The sequence below is a fragment of the Labeo rohita genome, chromosome 22 (genome assembly GCF_022985175.1).
Source record: "Labeo rohita strain BAU-BD-2019 chromosome 22, IGBB_LRoh.1.0, whole genome shotgun sequence".
NCBI lineage: Eukaryota > Metazoa > Chordata > Actinopteri > Cypriniformes > Cyprinidae > Labeo > Labeo rohita.
Window position 1 is genome coordinate 11,861,134 of NC_066890.1, and position 18,669 is coordinate 11,879,802.

An 18,669-nucleotide genomic window follows, 5' to 3' on the forward strand; every position below is an offset into this window, starting at 1 on the left:
GAAGGCTTAGTATCTGGCACATCCAGTCCATACAACCTACACACACATGCAAATATATGTATAGCTGTACACACCCTCTCCCTAAACTCTTTGTTATAACCCATGACGACACCTTATTAATCTCATATTTTTATATTGTGATATTACTTCCATGACAACTATGCACATTCTTTCTCAGATTTCTGTAATGTAAAAAAATAAATAAATAAATAAAAATAAAAAAAATGTATATATTATTTAGATATTTAAAGCTATTTGAGTAAATGTCTGAATTTATTGCATGAACCTTGAATTTTGGGGGTAACTGACATATCCTTTTAAAATTTTCTTTATGCAAGTATAAACACTGTGACTTGGACCTTTTTTTACCCATGTATTCATGGTAAACTTCTTCCATAGCACCTCACTTATCTTAGCACCTCGCTTTACATAATCTGTACCGTCCCCATTTGTTCTCAGACCTGATGTTGCCGTCTCCGGTTTCTGATGTTATCAAGTTCTGTTCACACACTACAGTAGCTCTCAACATCCCCTACTTTTTTGCCTGTGTCTCTCTCTCCCTCACTCTTTCTTTGTTAAAAGCGTTTTAATCCCCAGGTCCGGTTCTTTGATCCTTTCCCTGGTAGCTCTTTATTATTCTGTCTGTCTCTTTGTCCACCTCCCCCAAAAGCTCACTCTCCCCCAACCCAACACCATCAACCTCCTAACCCAGGCCTTGCTCAGAAAAGCCTCACCCTGAAGACAATGCTCCCTGGGCAGCCCGCTTGCTTACTCTCACCCCAGGATTAAGGGGCCTCATCTTGAGGAGACAGTGGAAGTAACCATGACGTCCCTTGAGCTGATGGCCCATATTTACTTTTTGTCTTAAAAGGCGGATGAATATTCAAGCACAGTCCTGGGAGATAATCTGATCACAGACCCTCCTGAATTTTTGGAACCATAGGGGTGGGCTGCTGTGTGGGTGTGCATGTCACCCCGGGATTGACTTATGCGCAACAACAGCCTGGGTTATGTGACAATGCCTGTGGTCAATCCCTGATAGCAAACAGAGGCATTCACTTCTAGCATAGAGTGCTAAGGAGAGGGTTAAGCATATGCATAACTCTAAGAGCTATCCTGAGAAGTCCAGGGTCAATTCAAAACTTGAAATTACACAATAAGAGGCTGTTTTAACAAGGTTAATGCATCTCCACATCTCACTAACGTAGCACACTGTAGCCTAGAGTAGATTAGTTTTGCTACTGAGCCTCTCTGGCATCGATGCATTCTGTGGGCTGAGCTCTTTGGGTAGAGTGTCGTGGGTTGGAAATATCTTAAGAGAGGCCATTACACTTCATTATTTCAAGCTAGAGCATGTAAAGAAAAACCTTTTTGTAACCTTTAAGGACATATATTGATAACCAGCTTGAAATCTAAAGAAATCACTGACTCACCAGCCTGGTTGGTGGTGATGTTAACGGAGGCAAACTGGGGTGCGTAGGGACTCTTGTTGGAGACTCCATTTACAGCCTGGATCTCAAAGCTGTACTGGGTGTGAGCCTGAAGGTTTCTAACCGTCACATGTCTCTCGGTAAGGCCAAGGTGGCGGGGAGAGATATCCACGTTGTCATCGCATCGTGTGCAGGTACCACGCTCAGGCAGACATTTCTTACAGATGACGTTGTAGAGAAGGTCTTCCCTTCCACCTTGGTCACGTGGCTCGCTCCACTCAAGTACAAGCGACGTCTCATTTACACTGGAGATGACGGAGCGTGGAGCTGAGGGTACGGCTGCAAAAGAAAATATTGCTGTACTGAAGTAAGCGTTTTCTATTGCTGTTGTGTTCAGATTATTTAGTATCAGTAAGCGTGTCAAAAATGCCAGGCTAAGGTGGTTTTCTGGCAGGTTTAACCTCGGCTAGGGTTAGGTTTCTCAGCAGGTCCCTTAGCAAAGCAGGTCTTCAGCTGGTTTAGTTCCCAAAACCCCAACAAATTCCCAAGCTAAGCAGGGAAAACCAGCTTGGGATGCACTCCCAAAAGCAACTATGGTCCGTCGTTACCAATAGAATTCAGTGGATCTTACAACTACTGTTAGCTAACGATGCTTTTGGGAAACGCACCTCTGGTAAGCAACTAAGACCATCAGATCAAATTAGGCTAGTTTATGATGTTTTTTTTAAGCAGAAAATTTAAATAAAATTGGTTAAATGGGGCTTCACATTTACTTAATGTGGATTAAGTGCTTTCATGTAACTAAAATTAAGCAAAACCTTGTTTTTCCCACTTGTGCTGTTCATTTTAACATCAAAAATGGCTAGAAATAGCTGTGGTGTTCACTTGGGAAAACATTTTTTTTTGCATGTATCTGTTCAGAGTGCTGACAATGAACACAACCAGAAAGCAACTAATGTAAAACAGAAGAAATGGAAACGTTTCAAAACAATCCTAGCGTTCTTCTGCATGTTGGATGGAGGAATTGCTTTACATATGGATGAACATATGAAAGTACATATGGTGTTTGGATCAATGTGGCTTCTGAGAGCAGAGAACGTGGCAAGTAAACAACACTCCTTATGTTCAGATAAGTTTGTGGTGCATTACTCACTGGTGCATCCTGAGTCAGGCGAGTCATTGTCTGCCCGATAGTAGCCGGTCCTGCATGAACAGATGCTGGCGGCTCCAGAACTTGTCCGACTGTTGGGCGGACATGGGGAGCAGAACCCTTCACCCTGCTTAGACTTGAAAGTGCCTGGACTGCAAGCTAAGGAGAGAAAGAGTTGTTTACATATAGTTTACATACATACTCATAGCTATATCAGCATAATCACACAATGTGTACTTTTTTGCTACTTATTTTTGGTGTATGTCTCCATCTAGTTATGTGACATCTTTTCATTGCATTCAGCAGCAAAATCAATAGCAATTTCCCGTTTGCAATTTGCATTTTGTGAGCGCCGCTTGCCTTAATTTAGTTTCTTACTTTTGTTTTCCTTGCCCACAGTATGCAGTCTAATCCTTTCCATCTTGGCATTGTAAAATACGAAGGCGCACAGGTTCTTGCTTACGTATTTGTTTGGCACCGTTAATTTGCTGTTGTTTTCCTCCAGGGAAATAACCCCCTCATGACTAGACGAGTTCCAACAACATACCGTGGCCTTGCATAAACCCCATGTGCATATGCTAACCGTCAACTTCAATTACAAACACATGCCTGTTAGTTCCAAACAAGAGCACTTTTCAAAATGAACTCCTTCAATCAATACTCAAACACGGGGAATGTCGATGTTATACTGCAGGAAGTGTCCCTCTAAGATAAACAAAGCATATTAAAGACCACAAGGGAAAGTGTGAGCTGTTATCTTATACAAAGATTAGTGTGCCATTCACAGGTCTTTGGTCTTTGTGGGGCTCTGACACCATTTACGGAGATTGTGTACACATTTTATCGCATCTATGATAAATGCAGAGCTGGCACACAATGCCAGTGTGGTCTTTCTGCGCAGAATGTCACTCAGCTGTCTAAGTGATCAAGTAGTCAGTTTTAAGTTTATTAAAAACAGGCAAGGAGTTTGACTGCAGTTCCCAGCCTACTGAACCGTTTTATCAGTAAGGCTTAGAAACAGCAAATAATGAAAAAAATTGAACATCTGCTTTCTGGACTGATAGTGCTCAAAGCAGAACACAACACAATGTTCCTAAGGTCACCTTCCAAGTTCCCTTTCTCAGAAAGTGCAATATTGACACAAAGCTTCATTAGCGCAGGGATACTGTTAACTTGGTTAAGCGGGGGTTTATTTGTTTAACCATTAATCAGGGGGAGACCAGAGATAGGTACATAGAAAACAATTCACATAGAGATAAAAATGAAAGAGTGTAGGCCTTGTGAATTCAAGTTTATCACACGTAACATATCACTTTGGTGATTAATGAGTCCTCAGTGTTTTGCCTCGCATTTCAGATGTACATAAATCAACCAAAAACTGGGGGAGACAAATGAGACCATCTAGTTCTAGCCCCCATGAAAGACTGCTTGAAATTCCCCTTCAAAAAACTCTGGCTGTTTTCTGAAGGGTTGAAAGTGCTGATTAATCGCTTCCAAGAAGGTAAGAAGTCAGCCCTTTCCTTTCATCCTCATCCTTCCTCTAGCAGCTCTCCTGACAGAGCGAGAGAGAGGAGAGGTGAAAGAAAGCAAAGGAAATGCAAATCCTGTGGCTTTTTTCTCTTACTTGTACACTCTCTCCAGTACAGTCTATTGCTCACACTCTATTGCTCAAACCCTCTCTCCCTCTCTCATTGAGAGCAGAACATAGGACTTAAGGGAGTGATTAGAATTTGTGGTGAAATTGGAAGCGAGGAGAAAGAACGGATAGGGAAAATATGGAGCGCTCCGAAAAAAGGGCCTTGTCGATTAATATTCATGTGAATGTCCTAACTGTGCTCTGGCAGGGTATTAATGAGACCAACGGCCTTCAGATGAAGGCAAGCAAGAGAGAGGTGACAGAGAGATTTATCCCTCCTTTAGTTTCCGGTTGGCTTGATTAGAGAGCATTTTATCAGGGCACAGCCACCAGGGCTTTCACCTTGAGCCACCACAAGCAAACAAATGAGTTTTTAACTGTACATCAGGCAGCAGATTTCCAAAGGACTGCCCACTTTCCCCTACGGGTATACGCACGTTTGATATCAAGTTGGCTGTACTATAAAAGTCCTTCATTAATATGACAACTACATACATAATGCAAGTGGTGCCAAACATGCTTTCACTATGCTAAGGTGTTTGAAATGGTTGCCATGGCATTGCTATGCGATTCTTAACTTTTTAGGGTAGCATGTGGTTGCTAGGATTTTGTGGTAGATTGCCAAGGAGTTGCAATGCTATTACTAGGGCATTCTTTCTTGTTCTTTTTTGCATACTATGGTTGCTAGCTGGTTTCTTACCATTTTTACCATCAAGTGAAAATGTGTCCACCCCTAATCATATTCAAGACATTCTATTTCCCCCTAAAATGTGGGATATTTTTATTATACCTAACCCTAACCCTAAATCTAAACCTACCCCTAAAAGAGGCAAATATAAGGAAATCTAGCCCTGTACCTAATCCTAAACCTAATCTGGGATTACGGTTTATTTGAACCTTAATATAAAGAATTATAGCCCTGTACCTAATATTAAACCTAACCCTAACCCTAATTGGGGATTAAGGCTTAATTAAACCCAACTAATAAAAATCCATATATAAAAGTGGAGCAGCCCTATCAAAAACATGCGTTGGTCAGTGTATTCTACATCCTTCCTAACCCAAACCGGAATAGCCATGAGAGACTGTCCAGGGGAAGGTCTTGCTTTCAGAAACCCTAACCCTAAATCTAACCCTAACAGCTGAAAATGTAAGTAAATTGCTTAGTAGTATATATTCATAAAAGTGCCCAATACAGTTACCCAGGGTTAAGCGTTTACTTAAATCTCCGACCCTCAGTATGAACAATCATAACAGTTATGATTAGATCAAACACCACAAATAATCCTCTTTTCTCTATATACAAATAATTTGCTGTTCAGTTTAGTTCTTTACCCCAGAGGTTCACTGCTCAGTGGCTCTGTCTTTGTAGTTCTTTTAAAGTGCTAGAACCGACTGTTTCTTTGCGACCTTTCACTTCTGGTGCCTTGACTGTCAGGGTTACTTTTCTTTCTCCATCTTGTGCTCTTCATTAATGTTTCACTGCAGCCCTTGCCCTTGGTCCGCAAATCGATTCCGGTCTCCTCTCACTCCCAGCTCTCCATTTGACCCTTGACCTCCCGCTGTCTGCTCTGCTCACTTTCACCGCGGCTATGTTACACGCTGGCTTAATTCACCTCAGCCTGAACCTGATATGTTTTTCATCAAGACCGCTCCTTTCTCTCAGCAAAACGTTCCACTCTGATAGACATACAGACTTATTCATTGCTTTGCTCTGCTTAAATTGAGGTCGAATAACCAAATTTGCTGTTGGGCCGAACACCTTGATAAAAAACAGGATGATTTGTCCATTTGGCTTAATGTGATACCGAGAGATAAGACAAATTGCACAGTGAGAAAAAACACATATATCAGCACTCACCTTGACACTGCGTGTCCTTAACTGCAGGCTCGAACCCAGCCATGCAAGTGCAGGAACCGACTGGAACCATCCACTCTCCATCTCCATTGCAATAGAGTTTAAGAGGTACAGACACCTCCAGAGCGTTCGGCACGCAAGTGCCAGGAGCAATGACTAGTGACGTAGCTTCGGCACCTGTGGCGGTCTCTGGAAAGATGGCAAAATTGGCAATAGTCGTGGAACACTTCTTGTAGAAAACTCGGACGGAGATTAAAGACATGCATGCGCCCAGATCCTGGAAAGCCAGATAGAACCCAGCCTTGGAAAGTGGACCAAAGCTGCGAATCTTGGTGTTGACCCGGCCAGACTCCAACATAGAGAAGCTCTCGTCTGGAGCAATGGTGTCCACCTTAACATAAGGGTTCTCCATCCAAAAAGGACTGGTGGCGGTGGCTGAATCCGAGTCGGACTCGTAGTAGAATAGATTGAACGTCTCTTTACATGATCCTGGAATGTTGGGAATACTGTTGCAATCTCGTACAGTGAACTTCATCTCCACATAAACACGGAGAACATCCTTTCGTGGGATGAAGTCGCTGCGAAGCCAGTTGTTCTGGTTCAGCTCACGGACATTGCACACTTGGTACGTTCGGATGGGGTTCATGGCATCGTCGTAACCGCTAACTTCCTCCCACTGAGAGAAAAAAAAAAAAGAGGAAAATAGAGAACACTAAGTCATAGATATAAACAACATACAAGTTCACCTTCAGAATGAGGTAGCACTTAATATATTGACTGCATTTGAGGATCCTTCTACAGAACAATAGTAATAACAAATGTTTTATCTAAAGTACGGTACAATACGCCCTATTGTCAGTATTATAAATGAAACCATTTTCATTTTGATGTTATCCAGGGCTTTCGAACTCCGAGGTGTTACGCTACAGAGCAATAAATTGCTCTTTCTCAGCTCCAGCCCCACACACCGTAGCTAAGAAACAATATAACGGAGGGAGCAAGCCGAGAAAAGAGTGAATGGGGTGGATGAAAGAGAGGGGAAATTAAATTTTGTGCTTTTTGGTTTGTGTCTTTTCAATTACACATTGTGCGTGGTGTCATTAAGTGGGGAGCTGCATGCTGGTCTTTCATCTGCGTTCGCCAGTTCAATGAGAAAACCTGCTTGGCAAATTCATCAAAATTACCGTGGAGTGTCAGAACTCCATCGGATAAAACAACGAGTGGTTGTTTACCTCATACCTCGAGTGTGGAGTACTCTCTGCATCACTTCACAATCAATTACTGTTCAATTAAACCATCATGATTACATTGTATTCATGCAGATCAACAAGCTCAGTCCTCTACCAAAATCATTTCTTTCTTTTCTACCAAAATTAAGATAATACGAATATGAAAAGACAGTTGAGAGATATTTTCAAGAGGTTGATTGCTTATGTCAGGGGTCTCCAAATTTGGTTCTGGAGGGCCGGTGTCCTGCAGAGTTCAGCTCCAACCCTAATTAAACACACCTGAACCAGCAAATCAAGGTCTTACTAAGCATGCTAGAAACTTCCAGGCAGGTATGTTGAGGCATGTTGGTTCTAAACTCTACAGGACACCGGCCCTCCAGGACTGAGTTTGGACACCCCTAGCTTATGTGGTACTAAACTAGGGGTGCCCAAACTCTGTTTGGGAGGGCCAGTGTCCTGCAAAGTTTAGCTCAAAACCCAGTTAGACACACCTGAACCAGCTCATCAAGGTCTTACTGGCCATGCTACAAACTTCCAGACAGGTGTGTTGAGGCATGCTGGATCTAAACTGTACAGGACACTAGCCCTCCAGGACTGAGTTTGGACACTCCTGGCTTATGTGGTACTAAATCAGGGGTGCCCAAACTCGATCCTGGAGGGCCGGTCCTGCAGAGGTTAGCTCCAAACCCAATCGGACACACCTGAACTAACTAATCAAGGTTTTACTAGGCATGCTAGAAACTTCCAGTGTGTTGAGGCAAATTGAAGCTAAACTCTGCAGGACACCAGCCCTCCAGGACCAAGTTTGGGCATCCTTGTACTGCTGCATTGCAATTTAAGGTGACATAAACAACACCATGTGATAAGACAAGCATTAACTTGTTGACTGCGGTCAAGTAAGAACGCCTACTAGCAATCTTGGCAGCTAATGAATGTTTTTACATCAAACTTGGCTTGTTTAAACAGACTATATCAACAAGAAATGATTCAGTAAAGGAACAATTAGATTCACGCACAACCTTGGGAAACTGTCCCACTTCTTTTGATTACAGCAAGTTCAATTTCAGAGCAAGAAAAAGCGATCCTAAAGGAGAGAGTGAGCTGTAGCCAAATAGGAAAAAGAAAACTAGCACGGCATCGAGAGATTTGTTGAGAGAGTAGCGTAGTGTTTGTGTAGAGGTGAAGTCTTTAATTAACACGGAGATATGGATGTTGTGCGGACAGGCCATTCATCCCTTCGGGCCCCGGGGACCCGAGGCAGACAGGGCTTCCAGAAGTCTCTGCTTTATCACTGCCTTTCTGAGCCAAGGGTGCTGAGATCAATAATAAGCATCAGGTCAATGCGACAGGAGAAAGAATGAGGTGTAAATGGGCATTTAGTTCAGTGGAATAAATTGCTGAGAGAGTAAAGATGGGTACGAGGAAGTGGCCCACACATCACACTGGTGTCAATTTTTTTAGGGATACCGGTGGATCAAAAATTAATCTTTCCAGATGCCCAATCAATTTCTTTTCACCTCCATTTCAGGGAAATAAGTCCACTTTAAGTTATTTCTGCATATTAAGTGTTGATATGAGAAAGTACTACATCACACTTAAGCTTCAAGGTGAAAAGTTATGCATATTGATTTTTCCCCTGCTGCATCGCTTCGATTTGTAAAAACGATGAATGAATTTACTTTAGACACAGATGCTGCTGTGGAATGATGGTTCATGCGGTTTATTTATAAATAAGTAAGTGCATTACGGCTCTTCTTTTACTCGGTTTGTTTATCTTGGAAGAATTAGCAGGTCAGGTTTAAGCGACAGCAGGTCGTTATGTTTATTTTTCCTTAATGGTGTTACTGTCTGTATTTATTCATGTTTATTTCTTGGGTTACAGGTGTCACACTAATGACTAATAGAGGTTTTTCTTTTTTTGTGACAGATTAAATGAAATGAGAGAAAGAACTGCTGAGTCGGACTGGGATTTATTCCAACTTTTTGCCCCTGTTTTTATTATCTGGGCACAGTTCCCATTTCGGTTTTCTGGGTGCGACTTACCATTGAACTTAGTGTCACACAAAATTAGAAACGAGTCTGCCATAGGAAGGAGAGATATGGAGGGTGCCAATTAAGCCAGCGGCTGAAATAAAAACTGTCAAAATTACATTTCACCCCGACAGAAATATAAAATTATATTTTGCTGAAAAAAAAAAAGGTTTGTTTTTTAGAAAATTAATTATGAGAAGTAGGCAACACCTCTCCCAACTCACCCCAGTTATCATAGCTATAAATAAATGAATAAATAATGGATACATATATGTGACCCTGGACCACAAAACCAGTCATAAGTAGCTTGTGTATATGTGTAGCAATAGCCAACAATACATTGTTTGGGTGAAAATGATTGATTTTTCTTTTATGCCAAAAATCATTAGGATATTAATTAAATATGATGTTCCATGAAGATATTTAGTAAATTTCCTTCCGTAAATATATCAAGACTTAATTTTTGATTAGTAATATGCATTGCTAAGAATTTCATTTGGACAACTTTCAAGGTGATTTTCTCAATATTTAGTTTTTTTGCACCCTCAGATTCCAGATTTTCAAATAGTTGTATCTTGACCAAATATCCAAACAATATTGGAAAGCTTATTTATCCAGCTTTCAGATGTATAAATCTCAAATTCATTGAGAAATTGACCCTTATAGTCGTAGCCTAGTGGGTGAGTGGGCCGTCATATAGTCATATATATCATATATAGTTCTAAAAAAAGAAATTGACCCTTATGACTGGTTTTGTGGTCTAGGGTCATGTGAATTTACTCCACTAAAAGGAATATTTCAACTTGAGACCTAAATAAAAGGTGGCTAGGGCACTGTGAAATTTAAGGCAAGGAGACACTGGTGCCACATTTCCCCTGTCTGTCCTAAAATACAGTGGGGCGGCGTGGGTGAAGTGTATAGCGGCGTGCATGACAGAGAGCAGAAGGGAAAGCATTGGACAATGTATGTTCTAAAAGGCAGCATCTGTTGGGGTGTAAAGGGGTTGTGCTTTGGCCCATTGTGTTGGTGAGTTTTAGTGCTATAATGGGGGCGGGGAGGGATATTTACAAGAGTAATATATGGACGGGAAGGTGAGATGCCAGTTGATTTGTGTCTTTGGGGCTGATCTTGCGCCTCGGCGCATTGGTGCTAAGTTACTCGGAAGTAAAGGTTTTGGGGAGGGGTGCCTACAACAGCTGAGATGGTGTGGCTGGGGGCAGGAAGGGGGCAATGGACACATGCAGGACCCTGAAGTAGAGGATATAAGAAAGAGAGGTGAAGACCCAAGGAATTTGACAAATCCCAACAAAAGAAGTCAGAAAAGGCAGCAGTGCCTGGGTATTGTGAAAGATATACTGAGCGAAGGATACTTCTGCTGTGTCTGCCAAAACCTTGTGGGTGCAGATTTCACTTTTGGAGAATGAATGTAACACGGCTATGGTGAAACCTGATATGGGCATTGCCTTTATCTGATGAAACTCAGAGCTTCCTGTGTTTAACACACTATATTTGAACAAGACTGTAACTGGACCTCTTATAATACCTCTTGATTTAAAGGATCTGCAACTATGACATTTATGAGAGAATCTCACGAAAGCGGTCGAGAACATGTGCGAGTCAGTTTCAACCCTCGAATTAAAGACTTTAGTGGAAAGAATAAGAAATTTTATTTTTCTTGAAGAAAATTAGGCCTATATTTAAGAATTTGTATTTTGAAATAATTTAAATGATAATTAACCACATTTTAAGTGTCTGCATTTATTTGTGTTTATTTATTTGCTAGCTTGCTTAAATTACAGTAGTGAAAATTTTGGTTGAAATCTGTTAATTTGTCATGAAAATAATGCAAAAATGCCCAAAACAAAAGAAAAAAAAAAGAACGAAAGAAAGAAAGAAAAAGATGAAATGAAACAAAAATAAAGTAAAATCATTCAAACTAAACAAGAAGGGAAAAACAAAACAAAATGTTGAATGATGAATCAAAATAAAACAGCAAAAACAAAACAAAAAAAAAAAAGAAACACAAAACAAAATAATGCATCAAACTAAAAGTACAAAAAGAACTAAAAAGGAAAACAAGAAATAAAAAACAAAACAATATATATTCAAGACAAAACATTATACAAAAGGATGGAATAAAGTAAAATCCACAACACAAAAATTTGAAACAAAACAAAAGAGAATAAATACATAAATAAATAAATAAATAAATAAAATGATGCAACAAAATAAGTAAAAAAAAAAAAAAAAAAAAAAAAAAAAAAAAAATGATACAACAACAACAAAAAGTAAAAATGTTGGTTAAAGTGTGTTTTTTGGCATTAAAATACAGCAAAAAGGGCCAAAAGTAAAGAAAAAAAAGATAAAACAAAAATAAAGTAAAAACAAATTAAAACAAAACAAGACGAGAGAGAAAAAAGAGAAAATATATACATCAAAATAAATGAAGCACAAAACAACAAAGGAAAACAACAACCAAAAAAATAATACAACAAAAATTCAAAACAGAACAAAAAATTAAATGAGGAAACAAAATAAAGTAAAAACAATAACAACAACAAATAAAAAACAAAACAGAAGGGAACAAAAAAGGAAAAAAAACAAACAAACAAACAAAAAAAAAACTAAATGATGCAACAAAATAAAAAAAAAAAAGGAGAAATATGAAACATACTTAAATAGTTTGTTTGTTTGCTTGCTTGCTTAAATTATGGTAGTGCAAATTTAGGTTGAAATGTGTTTATTTGTCATTAAAATAATGCAAAAAATCCCAAAAGAGAATTGAAAAAAAAAAAAAAAATAAATAAAAAAAAAAAAAAAAATAAATAAAATAAAATAGCAAAAACAAATTATAATGATGCATCAAAATAAACAAAGTACAAAATAAAACAAAGGAAAATAAGAAGTAAAACAAAACAATCAAAAACTAAACAATACAGAATAAAATGGAAACAAAAAAAGTCTATACAAAACAAAAAGAAAAAAAAAAAAAAAAAAAACTAAAATTGATGCAACAAAAAAGGGGGAAAACAAGCAAAAACAATGAAGATAAATAAAAGTCAAAACTAAACAAATAGAAAAAAATTAAACAAAGTATAAAGAGGGGAAAAATAAATAGTGAAACTAAATAAACGTCCAAAATATAAAAATAGTACTTCAGTAGTACTAAAATAGTACCAAAATACTTTTCTTTATTTTATGTTAGGGGTCACATGTGAGCTGGTGAGGATTTCTTGAGATTCACCCTTGTATACTTTATTCGTACTGAATGAGCGGGTCATATAAGCATAATGGTTCAGGTTAACCAAAGTCAAACACACAAAGGTAATAACTCACCCCAGTTTCAGGATGTGAGGTCCATGCGAGTTCAGTGGTGGCCCATTTGGTGTCCATCAGTGTTTCTGCAGAGCAAAAAAATAAAGATCCACTCAGTTCAAGGAACAAAATCAGCCTAAACAACAGATGAGGGAAAAAAAAGAGAATGAAATGGAAACGGAAAACCACGGGAGGAAGTGATTTCACACTGTGCGGGACGAGCCACGCAACACATAACTGTCACTGTCCATATTGTTAATGGGTATTAATGCGTTGCGGTAAATTCACGGGGAAACGCTATCATGCTAATCAACAGTGAAAAGACGGTAGAAAGGCGAAACAGCTTTGTGGGTGATCCAGAAGGCATTGTCAAAGATTTATGACAGCCCTCCTCTAATTAGATTTAATTAGCCGTGTATTTGCTGGGTGGGAAAGAAAAGCTAAGTGTTTTTGAAAGACAACCCGCTCCCCTTCCCACACGCACACACACACACAACACATCCACACACTCGCACCCTTAAGCTAGCAGCTGTAAAACTCAAGAGGATATATAACAGAGTAAAGGAGTTCTTGAATAGCACCATAAAACTCACAAAAGGAAGATCTCCACTGTTTCCTCAATACCCAGTATGCTCTGCCTGTCTGTTTTTTTCTGTTTTTATCCCACCAGCCATATGTGCAGCTCTCTGTTTTTATTATAATGAAAGCACACTCACTCAGCCTAGACTGGCAACATATTGAGTCGACCATTTTACCTTCCGCCACCTGCTTCGGCTGTTTATATGTCGCGGCTGCAGTTACTATTGCACGGTGAGACTGTGTTTACTGAATGAGATGAATGGGAGTGTTTAAAATAAATATCACAGTATGTTTCTTGTCCTCTAAAGTGAGTGATAAACACTCTTACACCTGGTATTAACATTAAGTTAGCGTGTAAAAATGTTGAAATGGCTGTAAAACTTCAAGATTTATTGATTTATTTATCTCCAAAGAGCTCTAGTTTTGCTGTGTTTATTTGTAAATTGGCACAGTTTGACTAAAAATGTTATAATAATAATAATAATAATAATAATATTTTTATCAGTGTTATTTTAGTATCATTGAGATACTGTTATAGTTTTTGTTAATATTTTGAATTAGATTTTATTTTATTTTTTTTATATTTTCTGCTGTCATGTTAATTTTAATGAAAGTTTGAGCAATTTTATTGTTTTTGTCATTTTTATTATTATTTTTATTATTTTTATTTTTTTGTTCTTTTTAAATATGTCTATGTTTGTTTTAATTTATTTTTACTTTAGTTTTTGGTTTTTAGTAAATCAAGTTAAACTAACCTAACAAATGATAAATGCTGCTTTGGAAACTAACTGAAATAAAAAAAAAAATAAAAATAAAATAAAATAAAATAAAATAAAATAAAATAAAATAAAATAAAATAAAATAAAATAAAATAAAAGTTTTAATGTTTCATTTCCATTAACATTTATTTTATTTCAAGTTTTTTTTTTTTTTTTTAACTATAATATCTATGGTACATATTAATTTACATTATTATATTATATTATATTATATTATATTATATTATATTATATTATATTATACTATTATATTATATTTATGTAAAATGTGTACTTGTGTAATTTTATTTTAATTATAGAATATAAAATGACTCAACAACAACAACATTAATAACAACAATAACAATAATTATCATTATTTAAATAGCATTTAAGAAATGATGATACTAATACATATTATTTTCATTATAATTATTATTACTTCTGTATTATTATTATTATTATTATTATTATTATTATCTGAGAAAAATAAATATATACGATAAATATACAAAAATAAAAACAAAAATAAATAATATTTTTATTTTATTTTATTTTATTTTATTTTATTTTATTTCGGCAGAATAAAATTAAACTGCAGCTGTTATGGCCAGAGTATCACAATTTTGATTTGATTCAACATGTAAATTTATTGCCAAATGTAAAACATGTACTTGGAATTATTGTTGGAGTAATTTTATCCTAATTATAAACTATATAATTTTATATGACTCATGCTGACTCAAAAACAGCAATAAAAATACCTATTATTTCCATTATTATTATAATTACTGCTATAAAAAAATAACAAGAAGTATAGCAATAAAAAAGCATTTAAAAACATAATAATTACATTTTTTACACCTGTAAAATTACACTATGAATACTGACAGCGAAGGACCGCCTCCTCACCTGTCAGTCAAAACACATATCAGTCTGTCTAATTTGACTGAGATCATATCAGTCGAGACGGATGTTAATACTAAGTTTACATTATGTGTATCTCCTCTGCTCATCTTTGTTTACTCGTGTGAACCAAAAAAAAACCAAAAAAACCAACCAACCAAACAAACAAAAAAACACTGTGTCTACAGGAAATATCGAGCTGAAGTTGAGGAGTTTGTAACATGTAGGTGTTTGTACAAGTCTAGGCAGCTGTTTATTCTTCAGATAGAATCGGCCATTGATTTCCTGTCATGCGGTGTGTCCGGAGCGTCATACAGTGTCGCTGACTGACAGGTCCGGCGATGTTCAAACCCGCTCTCTGGTCGTTTCCAAAGAAAGCGCAAATAAAACGCAAGTCAAAGCCAGAGAAAAGCACTGAAGGTTCGGGAGCATGCGGCGACTGACTGCGGCGGTCTGTTTTGTTTGCGTTTTGTAAGCTGTGCTGAAAAACAGCAAAGCCGAGCATTGTGTCAGCCGAGCGCGCTTTTAGATGAGGAGGCAAGTCCCGGCTCAATGAGAGCGCGAACGCAGCGGAGGGCGAGCCGCCCCTCACCCCATCCCGCCGCAGTCAGGGGGGCGAGAGGCCGTGCCCTCAATGCGACAATTCATTCACACTCCAGCATGAAGCTCGCAGCCTCCATTACGGCCCTCGCTACAGTTAAAATGGCTCCACACAGGGAAAGTTTTGTTTAGGCGACCGGGAGCCGACCGTTTATTTCCTGCTTCTCTCAGTTCTGAGGAAAAAAACAAAGAATATGGGCCTTTCCTGGCAGGACGGCGAACCTGATTGACGAGTGCGCCGAAAAAACCTCTCCCTCGCACAACCAGTCTGTAAACTCAGTGACATAAAGCACACGCCGTAAACTTAAGTTAGTGAGGCAGAACATTTATGAAACCTGAGAAAGCGGCCCGACACATGCATTACCTGCTGCACAATCAAACGCAGGTTTACGTATTCAGCACGTGTTGACTTAGCTGTCATAAAAAAAATAATTACACTGTTTTTAAACTATAACATACTGAAGTATAAGAAAATTGTAGCAATATACTATAAAAACTAAAAAAAGAAAATATATATATTAATTGTTAATATTAATTAATCATAATAATAATAATCAATTAAATATTAATTATATTAATTAATATAATTAATAAGAGGCACTTTATAATAACTTATTTTAAAAATCATGAAACTTTAATCATCATCATCATCATCATTATAATCATAATAATCAGAATCAGAATAATAATGAAAATAATACATAATAATAAAAACTAAAATAAGTGTTTATTTTATGTTTTCTGTTTTCTGTTTTATTTTAAAGTTTTAATTGTGTTGTATATTTTGTTATAATACTACTACTACTACTAATAATAATAAAACAATTTTTATTTTTGTATTTTCATTTTTCTTTTAATTTTAAAGTTCTATTTTTGTTGTATGTTTTTGTGATGATGATGATGATGATAATAATAATAATAATAATAATAATAAAGCATGAATCCATTTTTTTATTTTTATATATATTTTGTTAAATTCAAATTTTGTTAAATTTTGCTGTATGTCTTGTATTTTTTATTAATTTTTAATATAAAATGACAATTAGGAGGCACTTTATAATAGCTTATGGTTATAAAAATCATGAAACTTTAGTACTATTAATAATAATAAAAATTAAACATGAATGAGTTTTTATTTTATTATTTTCAGTTTTCATTTTGTTGTGTCTTTGTCAGTTTTAATTCATTTATGTAATATAAAATGATATATAGGAAGCACTTAATAAAGTATAATTTTAAAAATCATAAAACGTTAATAATAATAATAATAATAATAATAATAATAATAATAATAAAAAAAAACATTGTTCAATTTTTAGTTTTATATTTTTATTTTATTTTATTTTAATCTATATGTGCATATATATATATATATATATATATATATAATTAATTTTTAGTTCATTTGTTATTTTCTAATGTTATTCAATCATTTTAATCATTTTATTGTGGCATATTATAACAAAAACTTAAAATTATCTGAATTATGAGTACAGTTATGAACAGGAAATATAAATAATGAATGTTACTACAGCCATATCAAAACATAACTCAAAGAAAGTAAATATGTAGCCAGGAAATATATGAAAATTATAAGTCATTGTTTGTGGTTCAAACACTAAACTTCCTTTTTTAAACAATAAAATGCTAATAATTGAGAAAATAGTAAGAATACTATATATATATATATATATATATATATATATATACACAGTGTTTAGTTCATTTAGAAATGTATTAGTTATTTTTAAACCCAAAAATCCCAGGAAATGTACATATTTGAGGTTACTGAAGTACACATCAAAACAGCTCCACTGAAAGAACACGAAGGTGTAGCCGGATGTTTAGAAGTAAATATGGAAATCTATGTAAATCATAAAATGATAAGTCAGTGTTTTTGGTCTAAACACCAAACGTACAAGCTGCATGACATGCAAACATTCAGAGGCACACATTCCCATTCTCTCAGAGTTGCATGTTAAAGCGCACACACACATATATTGATGTAAGAAAGGTCAGCTCTTCCATTCTAATCCTGTAATGACAGAGCAGCACTAATAACACAGCAAGACACAGAAATACTTGAATCAACACACATTCTGCAGGTTTACGAGTGCCTTCAACTATTTCTTTGTTCCAGTAAGCAGTCGTTTTAAAGAAGGGGTGTGTGAACAAAACCACCTCTATTGATACAAAGAATGTTCAGTGGATTTAGAAACTGAGTCAGTGGCGTGTGGGCAGACAGGTGAGAGATTACCGCAGGATTTCTGCTGATTTCTGCTTTCAGCTTTACCTAGTCCTTTTTTCATGTTGTTGGGAGGTTAGAAGATGTGGAAAGTAAGAAAAACTCCATGGGAAACAGAGATGACAGGACTGGAGAGGGCAGATTAAGGACTAATAGGAACTGAATTTACATGGAAATTTGCATTTCATGAAAATTAAAAGCCAATTGTGTACTTTATGCACCATTACCATCAGCAAATGAATCTTCATGAGAAAATTATTTTAAAAAAAAGTTGCCAAACTGGTTTTCTGAAGACTCTTCCTCTGCCCCATTGGTCAGTCGAACAAAAGCCACGCCCCCAAACTTATGCTATTGGTTGAACCAGTGTTGCTCTGAACAGCTGGTCAAGATGCTCATAAAAAAATAAAAGACAACGTACTTACAACTTACAAATTACTTCAAATAGTATTTGCACTAGTGTTATTATAGTAAAATTGAGATACTATAATAGTTTTTGTTAAAATATTGAATCAGTTTTTATTTTTACATCTACATTTGTGTTTTTTTTTTTTTTCATTTTAGTTAATGTTGCCTTGGAAACTAGCTGAAATGATATTGAATATGATATGAAATGTAAATTTTATTTCAAGTAATGAACACATTTTTACAATAATCTGTAAATTAATTTATAATATACATATCATATATTTTTAATATTTATGTAATATGCTTAATTCAGTTGTAATAAAATGTATTTTACTGTAAACATTCAAATTATTATTTATTAGAGTTTTTTAATAATTTTATATTGTATTTATTTTAGTACATAAAGTTAAACTAAATTTAATAAATTAATTAATAAGTAAACAAATAAACAGAAATGTTGCCTTGGAAACTAGCTGAAATTATATATTTTTACAATATTTCAGTTAAGTTTTATTTTATTATATTTA

General features: G+C 36.1%; 1 protein-coding gene across 5 annotated transcripts in view; it reads right to left on the bottom strand.

The window, feature by feature from the left end:
- The window catches only part of LOC127153350 (ephrin type-B receptor 3), a 55,536-nt gene that overhangs the window by 11,847 nt on the left and 25,020 nt on the right, over window positions 1–18,669 (bottom strand). For all 5 annotated transcript variants that reach the window (XM_051094389.1, XM_051094388.1, XM_051094386.1 and 2 more), the window contains exons 2-5: window positions 12,671–12,735; window positions 6,078–6,750; window positions 2,584–2,739; window positions 1,434–1,769 (exon numbers count right to left, since the gene is read on the bottom strand). In XM_051094389.1, coding sequence (XP_050950346.1) covers window positions 1,434–1,769; window positions 2,584–2,739; window positions 6,078–6,750; window positions 12,671–12,735 — 1,230 coding nt within the window. The remainder of the gene's footprint in view (window positions 1–1,433; window positions 1,770–2,583; window positions 2,740–6,077; window positions 6,751–12,670; window positions 12,736–18,669) is intronic.